General features: G+C 44.1%; 1 protein-coding gene across 1 annotated transcript in view; it reads left to right on the top strand.

The window, feature by feature from the left end:
* The window catches only part of RAPGEF4 (Rap guanine nucleotide exchange factor 4), a gene marked incomplete at its 5' end in the record, with an annotated part of 314253 nt that overhangs the window by 233008 nt on the left and 62209 nt on the right, over positions 1 to 19036 (top strand). The window contains 3 exon segments of the mRNA XM_081243002.1: positions 13756 to 13840; positions 16212 to 16272; positions 18705 to 18781. Coding sequence (XP_081099128.1) covers positions 13756 to 13840; positions 16212 to 16272; positions 18705 to 18781 — 223 coding nt within the window.

Genomic DNA, 19036 nt, shown 5'->3' with positions numbered 1-19036 from the left:
CTTTAGCCGTCTCGCGTGTCCCCTGGGCGCTTTCCAAGAGCGAGGTGTCCCTCAGACCAGCTTCCCGGTGTGGGCCCCGCACAGCAGCCTCTCACTGCACCCTCCTTCCCTTTCCCCAGGATTCTCCCCTTGCCCTTACTCCGTGCTGCAAAGAGGCTCTTCCGCATAGCTCATTTTTTGTCCCACCGTGACCCCTTTGTCACAACTTCCTCTTGGGTCTCAATGTCCTGCACCGTGTGTCTCAGAGGCCTTCCCTCCACCCAGTTAGCGTCGTCATCCTTAACTCCAGAGCCATGGTTTTTAGCTCCTTTAGCCTCAAAACGCTTTCTTCAAACAAAAATGTTGCTGGAAAATCCAAAATATCAAACAGAAAAGCCAGAGCTTCACTGACCTAATCATGCGTCGTAGTCAAGAAAACTGTCCAGTAATTTATGTTTTCTCTGCCCTGAAGGACCACAGGGGTTGGGGAGCCACGGGAGAATCCCCAGGGCTTGGGGAACTCAGATGAAGGCCCGCGCTCTAAACCGTGTTCTCCTTCCTGTCGACTGCTTCCCCCTCTCTTCCCCACACCCCCGTGTCTTACTGTCCTCCGTTTACCTCCTCATCATTTGCTGGCTCCATTCCTTCTTGATGCCATCTTCATTCAAGCCCACATCACACAGTGGTTCTGAATCAGATGGGGACAGCCCCTAGGGGCGTCAGGAAATGTGGGAGGGGGTTTTGGTTGCCACACTGCTGGCATTTGCTGGGTAGTTGTAGGACCTAGGGATGCTGAACACACACCAGTACCTAGAACCCTCCAAAATAAGCTGCCCTAAAAAGAATGCCCCTGTTGAGAAACATTATTGGAAACTGTGAGTTTCTTAAAGACAAAGACGTAGCTCATTTCACTTCATTCATTCATTCATTTAGTCATTTAACCAATATTTATTGAACATCTATTTTGTCCTAGATACTATGTTAGTTGCAAAGGCTGCAGCATTGAACTAGAGGGTTGCACCTCCTTCCTGGAGCTTTCTGTCTGGGACAGAAGACAGACCATAAACAACTAGTTATGCAAGTAATCATTTAATCACCACTGCATTACATGCTACAAAGGAAAATGTAGTGTATGTTGATAGAATGTAATATGGAGAGGGAAATTGAACTTGTTGTGGAAGTTAGAAAAGGCCGTATCCCTAGCTCTGTGCATCACACCCAGTTGACCATCAGTAAACCTTTGCTTAGTGAATGAATGAATAAATGAACATATAGCCCCAGCTCTGATGTTCCCTCAGGTCTCCCTTGCTTCAAGGGAGACAGAAATCCCATTCAATTCACAAATATTTTTGAGCATCTACCAAAGATGTTTTTAAAAAGTAGCAAAATGGTTCCTGCCTTTGGAGAGTTTATAATCCAATGGGATAGGCCCTCCCAAATTAGATTCAGATGCAACAAACATATATTGAGTGCTGGTTGTGTGCAAAGCACCACGCAAGGGATATTTGTGCTAATTGTTTGATTCACCCTCACAAGAGCCTGAGAGCTGGGTTCATGAGTTACCCTTAGAAATAGGAGCCTGTACTTGTGCTTCTTTTTTCTTCCATACAGCATTGAATCGCATGATCCTTGGCAGCCCAAAGATTCTTCAGAGAAAATTACATTCCAAAGTTTGGACTTTTTTAACCTATCACTGGCTGCTAAAGTACAGGTTTCACCAGTATCCCAAGGTACATCATTTCGGGCGCCCTTGGGATTTTCCCATCTTTTCAGGTTTTATGAAACCTCAAATGTTGGAATTGGGCTGGTAGTTCTTTTGACTTGGTACTCTTAGATTTCCTTTCTATTGGAATGACAGCCCCTAAGAAATGGAAGAATGGAAAAGAAGGGATCTAATTTTATGAGACAGACTTTCAAACTCTACACACACACACACACACACAAAACAAACAGACACCATTTTTTTGATCTGATAATAACCTTTGGAGCTTCTACTTTACTTAAGTGGAAAGAAAATAAGCTGAGTTGATCGAGAATTGAAGTATCATTTCAAGCTGTCCTTGAAGAGAGCAGCCGAGCACTTTGCTCCTGGGAACTTGAGGGCATGTTCACAGGTTCTGTAAATGTTGACTTTTTACTGCCCAAACTGCCAAGTCATTAAGACATATGGAGGCATGAGATGCAGTGGTTCCATATTGACCGGGGCAAGACCCCCCAATATAGTAACTCCGCACAGCTGCATTTTATAATAGTCACCACCTCCAGAGAGGTTGCAGAACTCTGATAATTACTGAGAAAGAAATAACACAATATTCTTTGATGAGAAGATTACTTTGAGAATTTGATTGTATAATGAAGATGTTGCTTTGAAAGGTACGTCCTATTGTTCTGAATCTGAGACTCACTAGCAAAAAAAAAACGTGTCACTTGTTTTGACAGGCTACTTAGAAAAATTCTCTGTTTATTACATTAGCTGCGGCATTTTAACTGTCAAACTATGAAAGAATGTTCTGTAGTTTAAAAAACAGAATAGAGCTTCAGGGGAAATTTTTTGGCACACTCTTGTTGCTATTGGTATTGAGAAAAAAAACATACATTCTGAATGCGAAATTAGCTTTTTATGTGGTGGCAGGCAGAGTGACTCACAATGCCCATCCCGGTTTTACAGGTGCAGACCTGGATGGCATTTGGGGGCAAGTGCTATAGAACAGTGACAGTTTGATGGTGCTGTTGTTGCAGCTTCCAGACAGGGCCATCAAACCTAAAATGAGCTCTTGGAGCTTATTGTTTTGATTTTGCTTTGTTTAAAAGTCTAAAAACAAGAGGTTACCCTACAGCAGATAGATACAGTGGAGACGCTTACCAACAGAAACATGCATTCTGGCTACCTTTGAGCAGGTACTTTGGAGAGGGGCCATAGGCAAAGAGATGTGGAATGAGCAGGTAAGCAGGATGTTACGAACTTGAGGCCAGCTGGATAAAAAGAGACTTCAAGGAGACAAAGAAGGCCCTTGCCATACAAGCATCCCAACTTCTTCTTCCAAGTAAAGTGAGACCTAGTGCTCCACTGTTTAGAATGATCTATCAGAAACCAGCCTAAAGGCGGGAGGGAAATGAAGAAGATGCCATTTCCCAAACCTAATTCTAGGTCTGTCTGCAATTTTGAGATTCCCTAAAAGCCTAGAAGCTTAAGACAGTTGGGCCTGAGCAGAAGGGGGAAAAAATGAAATTAAAAAAATATATATATATAAACACATAAGAGAATTGTTGGTAGGTTCTGGAATCTTCCAAATGGGTCAGAAGCTCATAAGCTTGAGTTCACTTATTTCATGTGATCGAGTAATATTTTCTAACATATCCTATGGGGCATAAGATTGAAAGGAAACAATTTAAGATAATCAAGTGATATGAGAAAATACCAGAAGGGGGAAGGAGTGTTGTTTATCAGTCAGTTGGCGACATTAAGACAGCCTCCACCCTCTCTCTGTTCCACACACTTGCTCTAGAGGGCACTTGAGAGGCTGTGTGTTTTCGTTAGCAGAGCCTGCTATTTTTTTTTTTTTTTTTTTTGCTGTATGTGGGCCTCTCACTGTGTGGCTTCTCCCGTTGTGGAGCACAGGCTCCGGACGCACAGGCTCAGCGGCCATGGCTCACGGGCCCAGCTGCTCCGCGGCATGTGGGATCTTCCCAGACCGGGGCATGAACCCGTGTCCCCGGCATCGGCAGGCGGACCCTCAACCACTGCGCCACCAGGGAAGCCCGAGCCTGCTTTTAATAGGGTCTTTACCTGTCCAAACTGTTTTGGAGGGTGTGAAATTTGAAATCCTGATAGTTATAGGGAAATGTGTTTCCTCAGGGGAACCCAGATTAGCAAGCCTAAAATGAGTGGTGCCTAGGGGTTTGATTTCTGTTGGGATATGCCAAGAGAATGTTCAGAGTTATGAAGTCCATCCTCAGATGCAAATCAGATGAAAAGAGAAGCATGACTGAAAGAGCTAATCTTTATGGAATTTAAAAAAAAGATTTTATTGTGATTCTTTTTCTTCACTGCATGACAAACTTTGCCTTTGTTTTTCCTGGAAAGATTTCTGTGCCCTAAGTGTAAGCTTGTGGAATTTACCAGAAGAAACGATTGCAGTAAGTGGGCCGTTCGTTTCTTGAGTTTAGATTTGCCTCTCCCCTATGACAGCAATTTACCACTTACTCCTCATGTTTACATGCCCAGGAACCCAACCATTGGATTTCTGCCATTAGGATTCAGATTTGGGAGAGAGAAAGATGGGTGTAGCTGCCATTTACAGTTTAGGGATCATTACTGGATTGCCTCAAGATTTTTAAGACTTTTTACTGTTAAAGTCAATCTGTTCCTTGTATAGAAAATTTGGAAACTACTGAAAAGAGTCAAAGAAGAATAAATAACACCTGCCAATCACATCTTCCAGAGATAATTATTATTAACGTTTTGGTCCCTCTGGTTATTTTTCAATCCCTAACTTTTTACACTTAATGATATGTCATGGCATTCTCTTTTAACCTTAAATATATATATATATATATATATATTTTTTTTTTTGGCAGTACGCGGGCCTCTCACTGTTGTGGCCTCTCCCACTGCGGAGCACAGGCTCCGGACGCGCAGGCTCAGCGGCCATGGCTCACGGGCCCAGCCACTCCATGGCATGTGGGATCCTCCCGGACCGGGGCATGAACCCATGTTCCCTGCATCGGCAGGCGGACTCTCAACCACTGCGCCACCAGGGAAGTCCTAACCTTAAATATTTTTTAAAGGTGGGATTTTTAATAGGTGCATCGTAGTCTATCCTCTGAATGTTCCTCAATGCATTCAGTTTGTCATGGTTGGATGTTTAGGTTGATTCTCAAGCCCTTTCTTCTTAAGAGCAGCAGAAAATAATATTCTAGTGCTCTTCTTCCCAGAACAAAGAAAGAATTCCTAGCCTGGCAGGGGTGCAGGAGTGGGGTTGTGGCTAGAAAGATGTCAAGAAAGTTCCAGCAGGGAACCGAAGGAGTGCCCAGACCAGGAGTGCTGGTAAATGTGGCTGGAGAGTTAGGCTGAGGTCAGATTGAAGAAGGTCTGCTTCTGTGTTCCTTGGATATTATTTTATAGCCATTTGGGGCACCGTTGACTGGTTTAAAGGGAGATGTGGCATGGCCAGCTTCGCAGTAGGTAGGTTTCTCTGCTATGTGTAGAGAATGGATTGGAGGGGCTGAGACTAAAGAAAGAACGCCAGATATTGAGTTTTATGAGATTACAATTAATTATATTTTAAGAATTTAATGACAGCATTTGAGATACATGCATTTGACCCTTAGAGTCTGCTAAATAAAGTGAAAGTAATACTAAGCACAAGAGCCCCGGATTCTAGTCTTACCAAGTTACCAGTAAGTCCCCAACATCTCCAGATTACAGATCTCTTAAACTATAAATTTAATACCTGCTTACTCTCCTTCCAGTTTCACAAAGGGATTGTGAATGGAAAAACAAATGCGATAGTATTTAATCACAGCCAACATTTATTGAACACACGTGTGCTGGGCACTGTGTTCAACAGTTGTCTAATTCAATTCTTTCAACAGAACCATGAGGTAGTTATTAATATTATCCCTATTTTATGGATTAGGAAAGTGAGGCTTAGGTTAAGTCACTTGCCTGTGTTCATCCTGAAAGTGGTGAACTCAGGATTTGGTCCAGGTCTTTCTGACTCTGAATCCTGTGTTCTGTTCTGTGGTCTACCACCTATCCCAGGCCAAAAAGGCTTCAAAATGGTCTCTTGGCTTTGTTCTTTGAGCACTACTGAGGAAAGATGTCATGGAAATCTGATTTTAAAATAATTATTGCAGAGTAGTCTCATCTCATAAGTTATTACTGTATAGACCTGGATGAAGTACAAATGTACTATAGAAAAAAATTATATCAACACACTAGCCAGGATCACAAACAAAACTTAACAACTAAAAATGAGTCACACTATACATTTTATATAGTGACCTCACATATATCACCTCTTTGAACCTCAGAATAACTCTATGAACTGAGTAGGACTAATGTTATTATCCACAATTTACAGATGGAGAAATTGAGCTTAGAAGATGGTGAGTGTCTTCTTTAACATCACACAGTAGTATATGTGGCTGAACCAGGAACTGAGCCCAAGTCTGCTTACTCCAAATCCAATTTCATTCATTTTTTTCATGGATAATAATCTTTTCTCTCTAATAGATTTCCCAAACTTCTTCCTCTCTGGTGGATTTACTGAACAAGCAGTGGAGTCCAAAGAAATATGGATAATCTATCTGTCCCTGATTCATGAAGAATTAATTTTTATAAGGAAAAATAATATATCCACACAGCATCTGCTCAAAAAACATTTGCATTTTCTATGTGACATATATGTCTTATACACAAAGGCAGGTTGCTATACTATCTGCTTCTATCCAAATTTGTTTGTTTTTCTCAACTTGCTGCTTAGGTGTTTTAAAGGAAAATATTTATAGTTGTACCTTATAAAAGGTTTAATGGTACACTTCTATCGTGCCCTTATAGTAAACACTTTTGCTGGGAGAATTTCTGGCATATTCGGTTTCTAAACATGAAAAACCTCAAATCACACTGTCCCCAAAACACTTAGCCCTCAGAGGCCCTGAATCACAGAACCCTTACCCCATGTCCTGATGGGGATGACTTCATTTCTCTCAAATATTCATGAAGCTTTTACCCTTAACTGCAGTTGTAAACTGTATTCATTTCTAACTTCACAAAGAAGGAAAGAGTCCCCGTGTGCACAGGCTTTGCTATCAGAACTAGAAAATGCCTAATTGTATCTGATAAGCTTAAGATGTCCTTTTCTGGGTTAAAGGTAAGGTGAGGGGTGGTGGTGTGGCAGGGAAGTGAGCAGACAGAGCTGGGCAGGACACCTTAAATGGCAAGTCACCAAGCTCCTGGAATGACTCAAACACTTAACTGGTAACTCTTAGGAAGCAAGCGTCCTGGGAGGTGAAAAAGAGAAAGAAACAAACATGTTGTGCTGGTTTTTTAGACAAGGGGGTGGAAAACCACACCAAACTTTCCTTTAAGGGAAGGTGGATGAGGTGAGATCTCAAGATCTGAAGAGTGTTGGGAAATGATGCACGCTTGAGAGATGACTTGAAAGGAGGAGAATCAGGTGGGTTGAGGTGAAGTGTTGCCACCAAAATAAAGCATTCCGCCCCCAAGAAAAAAATAATAAAGCGTTTCCTTTATTTTGACGCTTGATCAGGTCTTACTTAGATATTTATAACATTGACTTTTCTGGGTATTTTCCCCATGCACCAGGGAATACGTCTACTAGGCAACAGTTCTCGAAGAACTGGGTCTTTCACCTGCCTAGGTTACCACTGGCCATGCCAGCGTGCCTGCTTCGTGCCCGGACGAATCCCTCATTTTATCCACGTTCCAATAACTGAGTTGCTCCGTCTCTGACCTTGACAAATTCCTTGATAAAACTGTATTTACCAGCAGCTTCCAATACCACCTGAGTCCTCCCAGCCTTTAATGTATAAAATGCCTCTCCCTCCATCCCCATGTATTATCTTGTCTGTAACTAAGGCATTGCTGCCGGAATGCATCCCCTGCAGAAACTAGGCCTTTCCACAGCAGGATCCAACAAATCCACATCAATGTGGCACCACGCAGATTTGTAAAGAAGCAGGGATGCCTAATACCTCTCCCTGTGACATCTGGAGAAGGACGAGTAAAGACCAGGTACATTCACCGGCTGCCACTCAGAGCAGCCGGGAGAGTCAATTCACTTCCCCAGCCTCGCAGGTCCTCTGTGAAGGTGCGTTGGGAATTCCCTCCTCCTGCGCGCGGGGCACAGTGTTCCCTTGACTCTTGAAAGCCCAATTGCCTTCAGTCCTTGGGACCCTTTCATTACTGTTGGAACAGGCTGGGGGCTGATCTGCAGGATCTCTTCTCCAGTTTTTTCTCTGTCCGCCCCACAAAGACCAAAGCATGAGAGGTACTTAATGCCACTGTTTGCCACGACGAGCCCGCTTTTGTTCAGTGATCGTGGTAGGGAAGGCTCCATGTTAGATGTGGTGTCGGGCGCTCTTCCAGGGGGTGGGGTACTTCGAGAGGAGAGAGCTTTCGTGTGTTTCCAGAGCAGAGAGGTGAGTCTCTTCTGAGACACTAGATGGCACAGCGGCTCTGAGCGGGCGGCTCCGGCTTGGCTGGGCTTGTTCTGGCACTGCGGCCAGAGTCCACTGGGATGGGGGAGGGGCTCCCATTTGATTCGGTGGACGCAGACCGGCTTTCACTCCATCTGGCCTCCTCTCTGGGACCTCCCTCAACTTTCAACCCTATCAGCTCGTCCATGGAAACACTTCGTGGCACACCTCTCCCGAACCCCTCTCCCAAACGCTTTTGCTGCTTTGTTAACTGTGAATATGCTCATTTTCTAAAGCAAGTCTCTTCACACCCTGCAGTCCTGACTTCTCTCACCTTGTTAAAACATGTGCTGTAAACAGGACCAAAAAGTTGGTTCCTACCTGGGTGGATCGCCCAGGGACAGTGGCCTGCCCTGTGATGACACTGACCACTGTAGACCACAGGCTCGTTTTTGTTTTTTTCCTTTTTTCGCTTTTATTCGGGATGTTATTTAGGACTCGCAGACTAAACTGTTTCTAGGCTTTGTTCCGTTCTGTTTCACATGGCTGTCATGTGTCTCCAGGGCATCCAGCAAGCCCCGTGGAAGTCTGTATTTCTTCGTTTTGGTTATTGATGAATGGAGGTCCAGGGGTAGAGTAAGTTCCACGTGGGTCTCTGCAGGTTGGCCATCCACATTCCCATCCCTGTGAAGGCAGTGGGGGCCATGCTTCCAGACAGGCCTTGCTTTATCAGAGGCATGAGGGGGACAGACAGGGTGAAGCCACTACCGTCTTCCCACTAGTTGCCAAGCGTAGGAGGCTCTCCCAGAAGAGAGCCCTTCCCGGGAAGTCCCTCCTGGGAGAGCTGGCACTCCTTTCCATCCTCTGTGTCTGGCAGGAGGGCGCAGGCCTCTGCTTCCTTCTCAGGCTCTTCTGGAGCAGGTCTCGAGCTGTAGCCTGGCAGTAAACCCTGGGGCAGGCTGCTGCTCGGTGCGTAGAGTGGGAGAGGGGCCCAGCGGCCCCCTGTCCTGAGTGGAGCGGTATTTTGATGAGCCCTGGGACCCTCTCCTGCCCTTGTCTTATCAGCAGTGCTGTCTCCCTCCTGTGATGGTCTCTTCTGTGAGTCCGGAGCTGTGTCTGCTTCCAGACACACCTCAGCCATTCTATCCCTATCTGCTTCCTATCACCCAAGAATTCCTGAAACTCTCAGGTCCACTGATAGTGCTGTTATGGTTTGTCGTGGTGACATTACTTATTTTCAGTGCTGTTTTGGATTTTTAAATATCTTTCCTATCAGACCTTTAGCATGGCAGACAAAATTCTGACCATAAAAAGGGTCCTACCCTGGGCTTCCCTGGTGGCGCAGTGGTTGGGAGTCCGCCTGCCGATGCAGGGGACACGAGTTCATGCCCCGGTCCGGGAAGATCCCACATGCCGCGGAGCGGCTGGGCCCGTGAGCCGTGGACGCTGAGCTTGCGCGTCCGGAGCCTGTGCTCCGCAACGGGAGAGGCCACAGCAGTGAGAGGCCCACGTACCGCAAAAATAAAAAAAAATTTTAAAAAAGGGGTCCTACCCAACAGGTGCTGCTTGGTCTTTCACGGTCATCTCCGTCCAGGCCCCCACTGATCTTGACTTGGTTAGACTGAATAACTTCAGCTGGTCTAAAATGGTAACTTCTTAAAACTGGATGAATAAATGTATAATCCTACAGAAAAATCTGTCTTTTCTATCTTTGAATGGGATTTGGAGTAACAGGTGAGATCCAACATTTTCATCCTGTCTCCTCCCTCCATTAGTCATTAACTACTTACCATGACACTTATGTGTGCTGTACCTAAAGTGAGTTGTGTCATGGGCGCCTTGTCCTAATGGACCTTCAGTGGGAAGGATAACAGAGCATAAGCCCCTATTTTCTTCAGGCCCCAAAACAAGAACTGGTCCTTGGTACCTCTGCCATCTCCCCTGGGCAGACCTTGACTCGTGCATGCATTGTGAGAACCTGTGCGTGCATTCATCTGATGAGATGGATTGAACACTGTCCCCCTTAATAATGCCATCCTGCATGTGTGCCATATTTCCAATGTATGAATGCTTTGTGTATATTAACTCGTTTAATCTTTACAATCCGGTTTATTATCCCTATTTTTACAGATGTAGGGACAAGGCATTGGACCAATTGGGCCCCTAGGAAGTTCCTGTTTTAGACCTCAAGTCCTGTTTCTGTTTTTAGCTTAGCACCCTTTGCACTACCAGATGCTGCTTCTCTTGAGAAGAGCAGTATAAAATCACGGGTTTTTAAGCAAATAACATCCTTCACAGTATGTTGTCATTGCCACAGCAGTTGGATCATGTGCCATGGAAGAATAAATTTTGGAGAACCAGTTTTACCTAGGTGAGAGGACATCTGAGCTGGGCTTGAAGCAGGAAAAAATTAAAAACCCCAGGCAAAGAGAGGAGCACGTGAAGAGTCTTGGAGGCGAGAAAGAGCATCGCGTGTCTGAGGACCAGGGAGATGTCTGGTTATCCCTGGAGCAAAGAACATAGATAGCCATGAGGGAAGGTGTGAAGAGAGAAAAGAGAGATGAGTCTAGGGAAGTCAGTTGAGACCTGCTTTAAAAGAGCCTTGTGTGTTGATGAGGGAGCACTTCTGGACAGATTGAGCTTGTGGCACTTGTGGGTTGTCTGGGAATTGATGGCCAGGAAGCTGTTGGAGCTCAAGAGAGAAATCTGTTTGGCGGTAAAGATTTAGGTCTCAGCATCGTATAGATGAAAGCTGGGGACTTTTCCCACAGAGAGAAGGTAGAACGAAGTGAGAACAGAGCTGAAGGCAGAGCCTGGGGGCACAGCACAATTCAAGAGGTGAAAAAAACAACAACAGCTCATAAAGGACACTGGGAAGAAATGTCTGGAAGACCAGGAAGAGATCGAGGAGGGCAGCGGCCTGGGGGAGGAGAGCTTCAGGCAGTGCTCAGTAGTGTGGGGCAGTGGGAAGTTGAGTGGGTTTCGAAAATAGCCTGAATGTTGCCATCTTTACCTCTCTTCTCCCACACTTTGGTGCAGGTCCTAAGACTAACTAAGCGGCTCAAAGGGCAGCCTTGACCCACTCTGTCAAATTTTCAGTATGCTGCATTGAGGGTCTGACAGATTTCATCATCATCTGTTTTAACTCTTGGATGAAATTCAGTGATCTTTAATATAATGGGATTTATAGATCCTAAAGGCAGCATTTATTTTTTTAATCTGTAAAACTTGATCAGTGTGGATTTCATGTTGATATTATGTGAAAACTCTTCCTAAACTCATAGATATCTGCTCCCCAAATTCCAACTCTGAATCTGTCAAGATTTTAGAGCTAAATTCTAACCCTTTCTTTTCCCAGCTGAGTTTTTCTTCTCCCTCCATAACAGCCCGCTCCATGGAGTTGAGAATGAGACTTGGCGACCCTTTTCTCCTTTAGCCAAGCTTCTAGGAGGGTCCATGCTATTTGCGGCTGATGTCAAGTAGCAGGAACAGCAGGGCTGCCCCTTGTGCTGAAGAGCCATAATCCTATTACGCCCACCTTGAGACTTCACATGAGCTGCCTCTATAGTAGTAGATGGACTGAGGTGACTCAATTGACTTTTAAATCTCCAAGGGTCCTAGTTTCAAAATCCCCATGTCTAAGTCAAGTAGTAGATTAGGCCCCTTGCTAAGAAGGCCTGGCTCCTTCAGAGTCCCTGGGGCCATAGATTTTCCTTCGGTGGGTCCCCTACTTCCTGCATTCCACTAGATTGGGGCACAGTGTATCCTTAAGTGGTGATCCTTGGCAGGAGGTGAACCTGGCTGGCATCTCCCTAGGTCATGGATTTAGTACAGGCAGGCATTAGGAAATATACCCTCTGTTGTTTCTATCAGAGAAGGATATCATATTCTTTTGTTTGTGTTAAAGCTGTCCTTGAGAAGGTAATGCCCAAGGGATGCAAAGAGTTTTCTTCCTCCAGCTAGCTCCCATTTGATCTGGAATATAGTTGCAAAATTATCTAACTCAACTCTTTTAGAATATTGACAATTCAGTTTCGATAGCTCCAAGTACTTATCTAATAATTGACTAAGTTCTAGATGTAATTTGCTGAACCAAGTGTCATACTTAATTTGTAAGTTTGTTTTTCTCGTGCAAGGGTTTAAGTTTCGAATATCACTTTGCTGGATTTTTTTTTCCGCTCACTCAAATAAATATGCAGATACCTTCCCATTCGCTACTTCCTTTAGTTCTCACATCACTCTCAGAAAGATACTGTCCCCAGTTTACAGAGGAAACTGAGCCTCTGATGTCACACAGCTGGCGAATGGTTGCACCAAGGTTGAAACCTGATCTTCAGACTCTAAACCCAGTGGTCTGCTCAGTACACCAACACTCCCTGAACTTATTTGATCAAGGAACACTCTTTAACATACAGTGTAATGATGGAACACCATCGGCAGCTCCTTGAGGTTTAGATGTTTAATATACAGGAACATTAAATAATACCACAAGTTATTGAAATGTTAGGACAAAATGCATAAGACAGATGATGATTATGTAATAGGTAACACTCGTGACTATAGCACTTAGCTGAGAGTGAATGTCACCTGTCCATCAATGTGGAGATGGACTTCCTAGCACTCTCAGAATTAATAACACATTTGTTTGTTTTTTAGTTTCAAAAACGTATTAGTCAGGGTTTCTTATACTGGAGAGAGCAATAGGAAATCCAAATTCCTGACCAGTCATGCCTTTTACCATTGATGTATAATTAAACTCTATTAGTGATTCCAGAATTATTATAGACATGAAAGATGATCAGCAATCCAGTCAGTCCTCCTGTGCCAACATGTCCATAATACCCACAAGGCCCATCCTTAAAGGCAGACTATTAGATACTAGTTTTATAATAAATTATAGGGAAAAAACTGTACATGGTATACTGATTAACATCTCATAGAACAGTAGTCCTCCATGGAACGGAGTTGGGGAAATGCAGGTGTATTCTTCCCTTCTTTCCCTCTTTTACTAATCCCACACACGACTGTTTGCCTTCTGCCCATCTCATGCCCTCACTTCCTCAGGGATAGGTGAGAAAATGTTGTCTATATTCATCCTTTATCTGAGTCCTGTGGTGGAAGCCTATTACATAACCCAAAACAACAGTGACAACAGCATTATTACTCGTTTAAGCTAAGATATCAGGATCCCAAGAAATGTGGATTGATCGTCAAGTTGGTTGAACCAATAGTTCCTAATGATGCTAAACCATATGTGTGTTGTTATTGATTAAGGCAGTGATGAAAAGCAATTTTGTAGAACGATCATCTATGAAGTAAGAGGTCAGTTAGCCAACTACAGTGTGAACAGAGATGTTCTTCCCTCTGAGATGGAAAGGAAGGGGATTATGTGCCCTTCTGATTTCTTCCATGTCCTTCCATCAAGGAACACGTTCATGTCAAAAATCCCTTTAGGAATGATCATAGCATAATCTCTCCCTCTGCCGATGTTTTTTTAATTGGGATTTCTCCTAAGAATTCCCTGAACATGTTACTGACCCTCACCCCTATATTTCAAGCCCTTAGCAATGACTTTTATCTCATTCTTTCCTTGTTACTTTTTTTTCTTTGTAGACCTGGCCAGAGGACTGTGGATGACCTAGAAATTATCTATGAAGAACTCCTTCACATTAAAGCCTTATCCCATCTTTCTACCACGGTAAGTTGTCTCTTAGCTGAGGCGGCGGGGAGGAGCGCACGGTTTGAGTTAAATGCACTGTTAGGCCTGAAGGAGAGTATTGGAGAGTGTGGGCGTGGGGGCAGGAACGCCTGAATTCTCCCTCACAAACGGCCCCTCCTGTTTCTCACGAGATCCTAAGGAAGCTACATCCATGTGCAATCACCAAAAAAGGATCAAGTATCACTACATTATTAGTAGCTGCCCTAAATGCCAAGGCAGCATGATGTGAGTAGAATTGGAACATATGCTTCAAAATTCCTGAGTCTTGGAACCCGCATACCTAGACAAGAGAGCCAGGCCTTAAGAGGGATGTCCCTTCCATGACATATAGAGCCGTGTGTGGGAGCGGGGCTGGGGGGGCAAGAAATCAAGATGATCAGCCCTGGCCCAAGGGGCCAGCTCCACCCAGGTTTGCTGCCAAATTGAGAAAGGAAGCAGAAGGTGCAAGAGAGCATTAGTTCAGATATCTTAGGGCACAAGAGCAGTACCTGCTAGTGAAAAATGGCCCAACGGCGGTATCTGACTCTGAACTTTTACGTGAGTAGGGTATTTAGAAGAACAGTGGACAGAAATGTCTCCTGCCATAGGAGGGACAGAGAAACACAATTTCCAGGCAACACAAGTCTCCTATATGCTAATAATTCAATAATAATAATAATGATAATAAAAGAAGCTGTTTCAGCATCCACGGATCACAGGTTTTATGCTGGACTCCTCAGCCATGTCTATCTGCTTAATCTGTCTTTCATTCCCAGCTCACTAGGCCATATTATGCTGTCACTGTCACATGGTGGCAGTGCCTGTAGTCCCTGCTCTGGGCGGGGGGGGGGGCGGGGGCGGGGGGTAGAGTTCAGGTCTCCACTAAGAGCAGTGAGGCATTCACCACAACCCCAAGCAGAAGGGTTCCAGATCCTTCCCCCTTCAACCCAGACAGGACTGCCTTTGCATCCCTCCCACTCCCTGCACTACTGGGGATCCGGAAGCTTGCTCACCTACATGGAGTATCCAGGGGTCTGGTCCAGCCCAGGCGCCCCTCCCTCCCACCACCCTGCTGTCATCTTCACTCTCTCCATGGTGGGATAGGTCTAGTGCCCGGGGGCCTCACCCGGGGAGCTCCTGCATCTGTAGGGGCAGCAGCCGAGGCTCCACGAGCTCATGCTGGGGAGGGAAGTGAGGGAAGACCCCTTTTCCCTACCTGGTGTCCGGGTCCCCAGCACGCGCATGTTCTGACTTCCCCAGACTTGGTGGAATTGGGAGGATTGTGGGTAGTGGAAAGGAGGAGTCTTCTACCTCAAATCCCAGATACCCAGGCACTGTGGAAGATCTCAGGTTATTTGGTTCTTAGGGGGAGAGAACATAATTTGGGACCATAGTTTGGAATTAAAAAAAAAATAGCTCACACATTTAAGCTTAATTATTCAACTTCAAGACATTGAGTTTTCTAACATGTTTGCAGTGGTGCATGATGTGTGATTCAAAGAAGAACCTCCAGGAGCAAGAGTCATGATATCGTGGTTGCTCTCACCCTCTCACCAAGATGAAAGATAGGCAAAGAAATTGCCTAGTTCATACATGTGAAACCAAGTTTAAACAGTCTCTAGGGAGATTGTCCTGTATGAATTAGCTTATAAAACAGCTTTTTGTAAAAGCTTTAAGAGTCTGGTGACACAAGACATGGACGCAACGTAAATGTCCATCAACAGATAAATGGATAAAGAAGATGTGGTATATATATACAATGGAATACTACTCAGCCATAAAAAGGAATGAAATAATGCCATTTTTAGCAACATGGATGGACCTAGAGATTATCATACTAAGTGAAGTAAGTCAGACAAAGACAAATATCATATGATATCTCCTATATGTGGAACCTAAAAAAATTATACAAAGGAACTTATTTACAAAGACAGAAGTAGACTCACAGACATAGAAAACAAACTTAGGGCTACTGAAGGAGAAGGAAGGGAGGGATATATTAGAAATTTGATATTAACAGATACACACTACTATGTATAAAATAGATAAACAACAAGGTCCTAATGTATAGCACAGGGAACTATATTCGATATCTTGTAATAAACTAAAATGGAAAAGAATCTGAATATATATATATGCATAACTGAATCACTTTGCTATACATTGTAAATCAACTATACTTCAATTTTTAAAAAAAACTAAAAAAAGAATCTAGTGGCACATCTAGTGGGAGTGGCTCTAGACAGGAGGAGCAGCAAAGCAGAGTGGGAGGTGGCCACGTGGAAGTCAGCACTGTAGGGAAAGAGAAAAAGTCCCTCCCCAACCCCCCCAAATCTGGCCTTTCCCCACATTCTTTCTCTTTTCCTTCTAGGTGAAACGGGAGTTAGCAGGTGTTCTCATTTTCGAGTCTCACGCCAAAGGAGGAACCGTGTGTAAGTTAAGACTGTAATCGTGCATGGTGCCTGACTGGCCCCCTCCCGAGGATGTGCCATGGGAGCCTGACTGCAAATGCTCCCCTTTGTTGGGCCTGGGTCTGACTTGCCAGGATGTCATGTGGCACCATTTGTTTTTCTGGACCTGTGATTATTCCTAGCACGTATCCCTTACTCTGCAGCCCGCTGGGTTTTGGGTGCCAGCCTGGGAGCAGTTGCCAGCCTGTGTCTCCACTTGCTCCCTCCCCTGCTGGCTCAAGGCAGTGTTTAAAGAGGGTGAGATGAAGTCAGTGCTCTTCAGGGGGGACCCCAGGCAAAACCTTTTCACAGTGACCTCACTTCAGTTTGTGGCTTGAGAAGAACTAATCTATCTCTTGAGAGGCTAGTTAGAATGGCACACTCTCCTACCTTCTTGTTCTTCTCTCATTTTCACTATCAGCTCCAAGCCTGAGAGAATTTTTTTGCCCCAAATATTTATGCAATACTAATAGGTAGTATCTCTCCAGCATGCACATTGCAGTTTAGTTCTGTGATCATATTTGGGAGCAAGAAATTGAAATGTCATATTAATAAAAGTGCACAAGGGCTTCCCTGGTGGCTCAGTGATTGAGAGTCCGCCTGCCGATGCAGGGGACACGGGTTCGTGCCCCGGTACGGGAAGATCCCACATGCCGCGGAGCGGCTGGGCCCGTGAGCCATGGCCACTGAGCCTGCGCGTCTGGAGCCTGTGCTCCGCAACAGGAGAGGCCACAACAGTGAGAGGCCTGCGTACCGCAAAAAAAAAAGTGAGCAAAATTATTTCGGCTGGCACTTCCCACTCGTCCTACAAAACCTTTCTTGAAAAACATGGTAAGTGGTGTATTCAGATCAGGAAATGCCTCTTTCTCTAATCTCTCTTGGAGAATAGTAACACATACCAGCATGCTACCTTTCTCAGGAGTTCTACAGTAAAGATAAATTTCACACCATTTAAACTGACACTTCCTAAACCCAGTGAAACATAGAAAACATTTATAATGGACACCTGTTAACTTTTCAAGAGACATTCTTTGGAAAACCTTGCTCTTTCTTCACACTGAGTTGTGTTAGTCAAATAAGCAGAGACCATGAATTGTAAAAGCAAAAAGAATTAAAAATGAGTTTCAAATATTTTACTTTTAGTCATCAAAAGTGGTATTTCTGGGGCTTCCCTGGTGGCGCAGTGGTTGAGAGTCTGCCTGCCGATGCAGGGGATGTGGGTTCGTGCCCCGGTCCGGGAAGATCCCACATGCCGCGGAGCGGCTGGGCCCATGAGCCATGGCCGCTGAGCCTGCGCGTCCGGAGCCTGTGCTCCTCAACGGGAGAGGCCGCAACGGTGAGAGGCCCACGTACTGCAAAAAACAAAAAACAACAACAACAACAAAAAAAAAGTGGTATTTCTAACATTGATATTTACTTTAGTAAGAATGTCTTTTTACATTTTAAAGGTTCACTTTTAATATTTTTTTAATTTTTATGATCACTGATGATTTACAACTTTTCTTATTCTTTTCACTCACTCTTACTGATGGTTTTCATTTTATCATGAAATACTTAAATATTTCAAACAAAAAACTAGCCTAGAGGTTGTTACAAACACCTTTTTTTTTTTTGCGGTACGCGGGCCTCTCACTGTTGTGGCCTCTCTTGTTGCGAGCACAGGCTCCGGATGCACAGGCTCAGCGGCCATGGCTCACGGGCCCAGCCGCTCCACGGCATGTGGGATATTCCCGGACTGGGGCACGAACCCATGTCCCCTGCATCGGCAGGCGGACTCTCAACTACTGTGCCACCAGGGCAGCCCACAAACACCTTTTTAAAAAACATTTTTTATCAAATAGTAACCTTATGCCATATTTTTTCATATTTTCATTTTTTATATTTTCTAAAAAATGAAATTCTACATTTGAAGGCTCCTTGTTCCCTCCTTTATCTCATTCTTCTCTTCCCCTCCCCAGGGTAACTCCTACCCTATATGACATGGTTATCATTCCAACCCATTTAAAAAAAAATATGTAGATATGCATCCATCAACACTATGTAGTGCTGATTTGCATGTTTTCAAACTTCATTTTACCATTCAGAATACTTTTAAAAACTGTGTTCTATAGTAAGTTTTGATGAATTGTGGGGGAAATGTATTGCTTTAAGGAATGGATAGCTGGTGAATTTGTATCTAGTGAATACGTGTCTTTAGGGCACAGCAAGGAGTGCAGTATTTCTGTTCCTTTCACATTCTAAAGAAAAGGAAGTAATATTCCACCTGAATAAGTTCGTATTTGCCAGTAATTTTTTTTCCCTTCTGGAGTTAAATGCATAATTCTGGGGACTTAAAAATGATGATTTGATAAGCTGTAATTTATACTGATGTGCTTCTACTCTTGTCATAAGTCTTTTCATCTTTTTGTATCTAGTGTTTAACCAGGGGGAAGAAGGCACCTCCTGGTACATTATTCTAAAAGGATCAGTGAATGTAGTCATTTATGGCAAGGTATATATATATATCTTTTTTTCTTTCTGAAACTTTATTATGCTCCATATACTAGTGGTTCTAAGTATTAACAACTTAATGCTACAAGTAAACTTGCTACAACATTGTTCCTCTATGCAGAAAAGACATTATAGCATCTCTAATCATAAATTATCTAAGTTATTATACTCAGAGTAGTACTGAACTTTCTGGGGCCCCTGGATTATAATGTATACATTTAAGTTAGGCCCTAGCCCAGATTACTCAATGAAAGAG

This window comes from Mesoplodon bidens, assembly GCF_964165515.1.
Source record: "Mesoplodon bidens genome assembly, chromosome: 8".
Classification (NCBI taxonomy): Eukaryota; Metazoa; Chordata; class Mammalia; order Artiodactyla; family Ziphiidae; genus Mesoplodon; species Mesoplodon bidens.
Note: the sequence above shows the minus strand (reverse complement) of the source record. Positions and strands in the feature narration are given on the sequence as shown.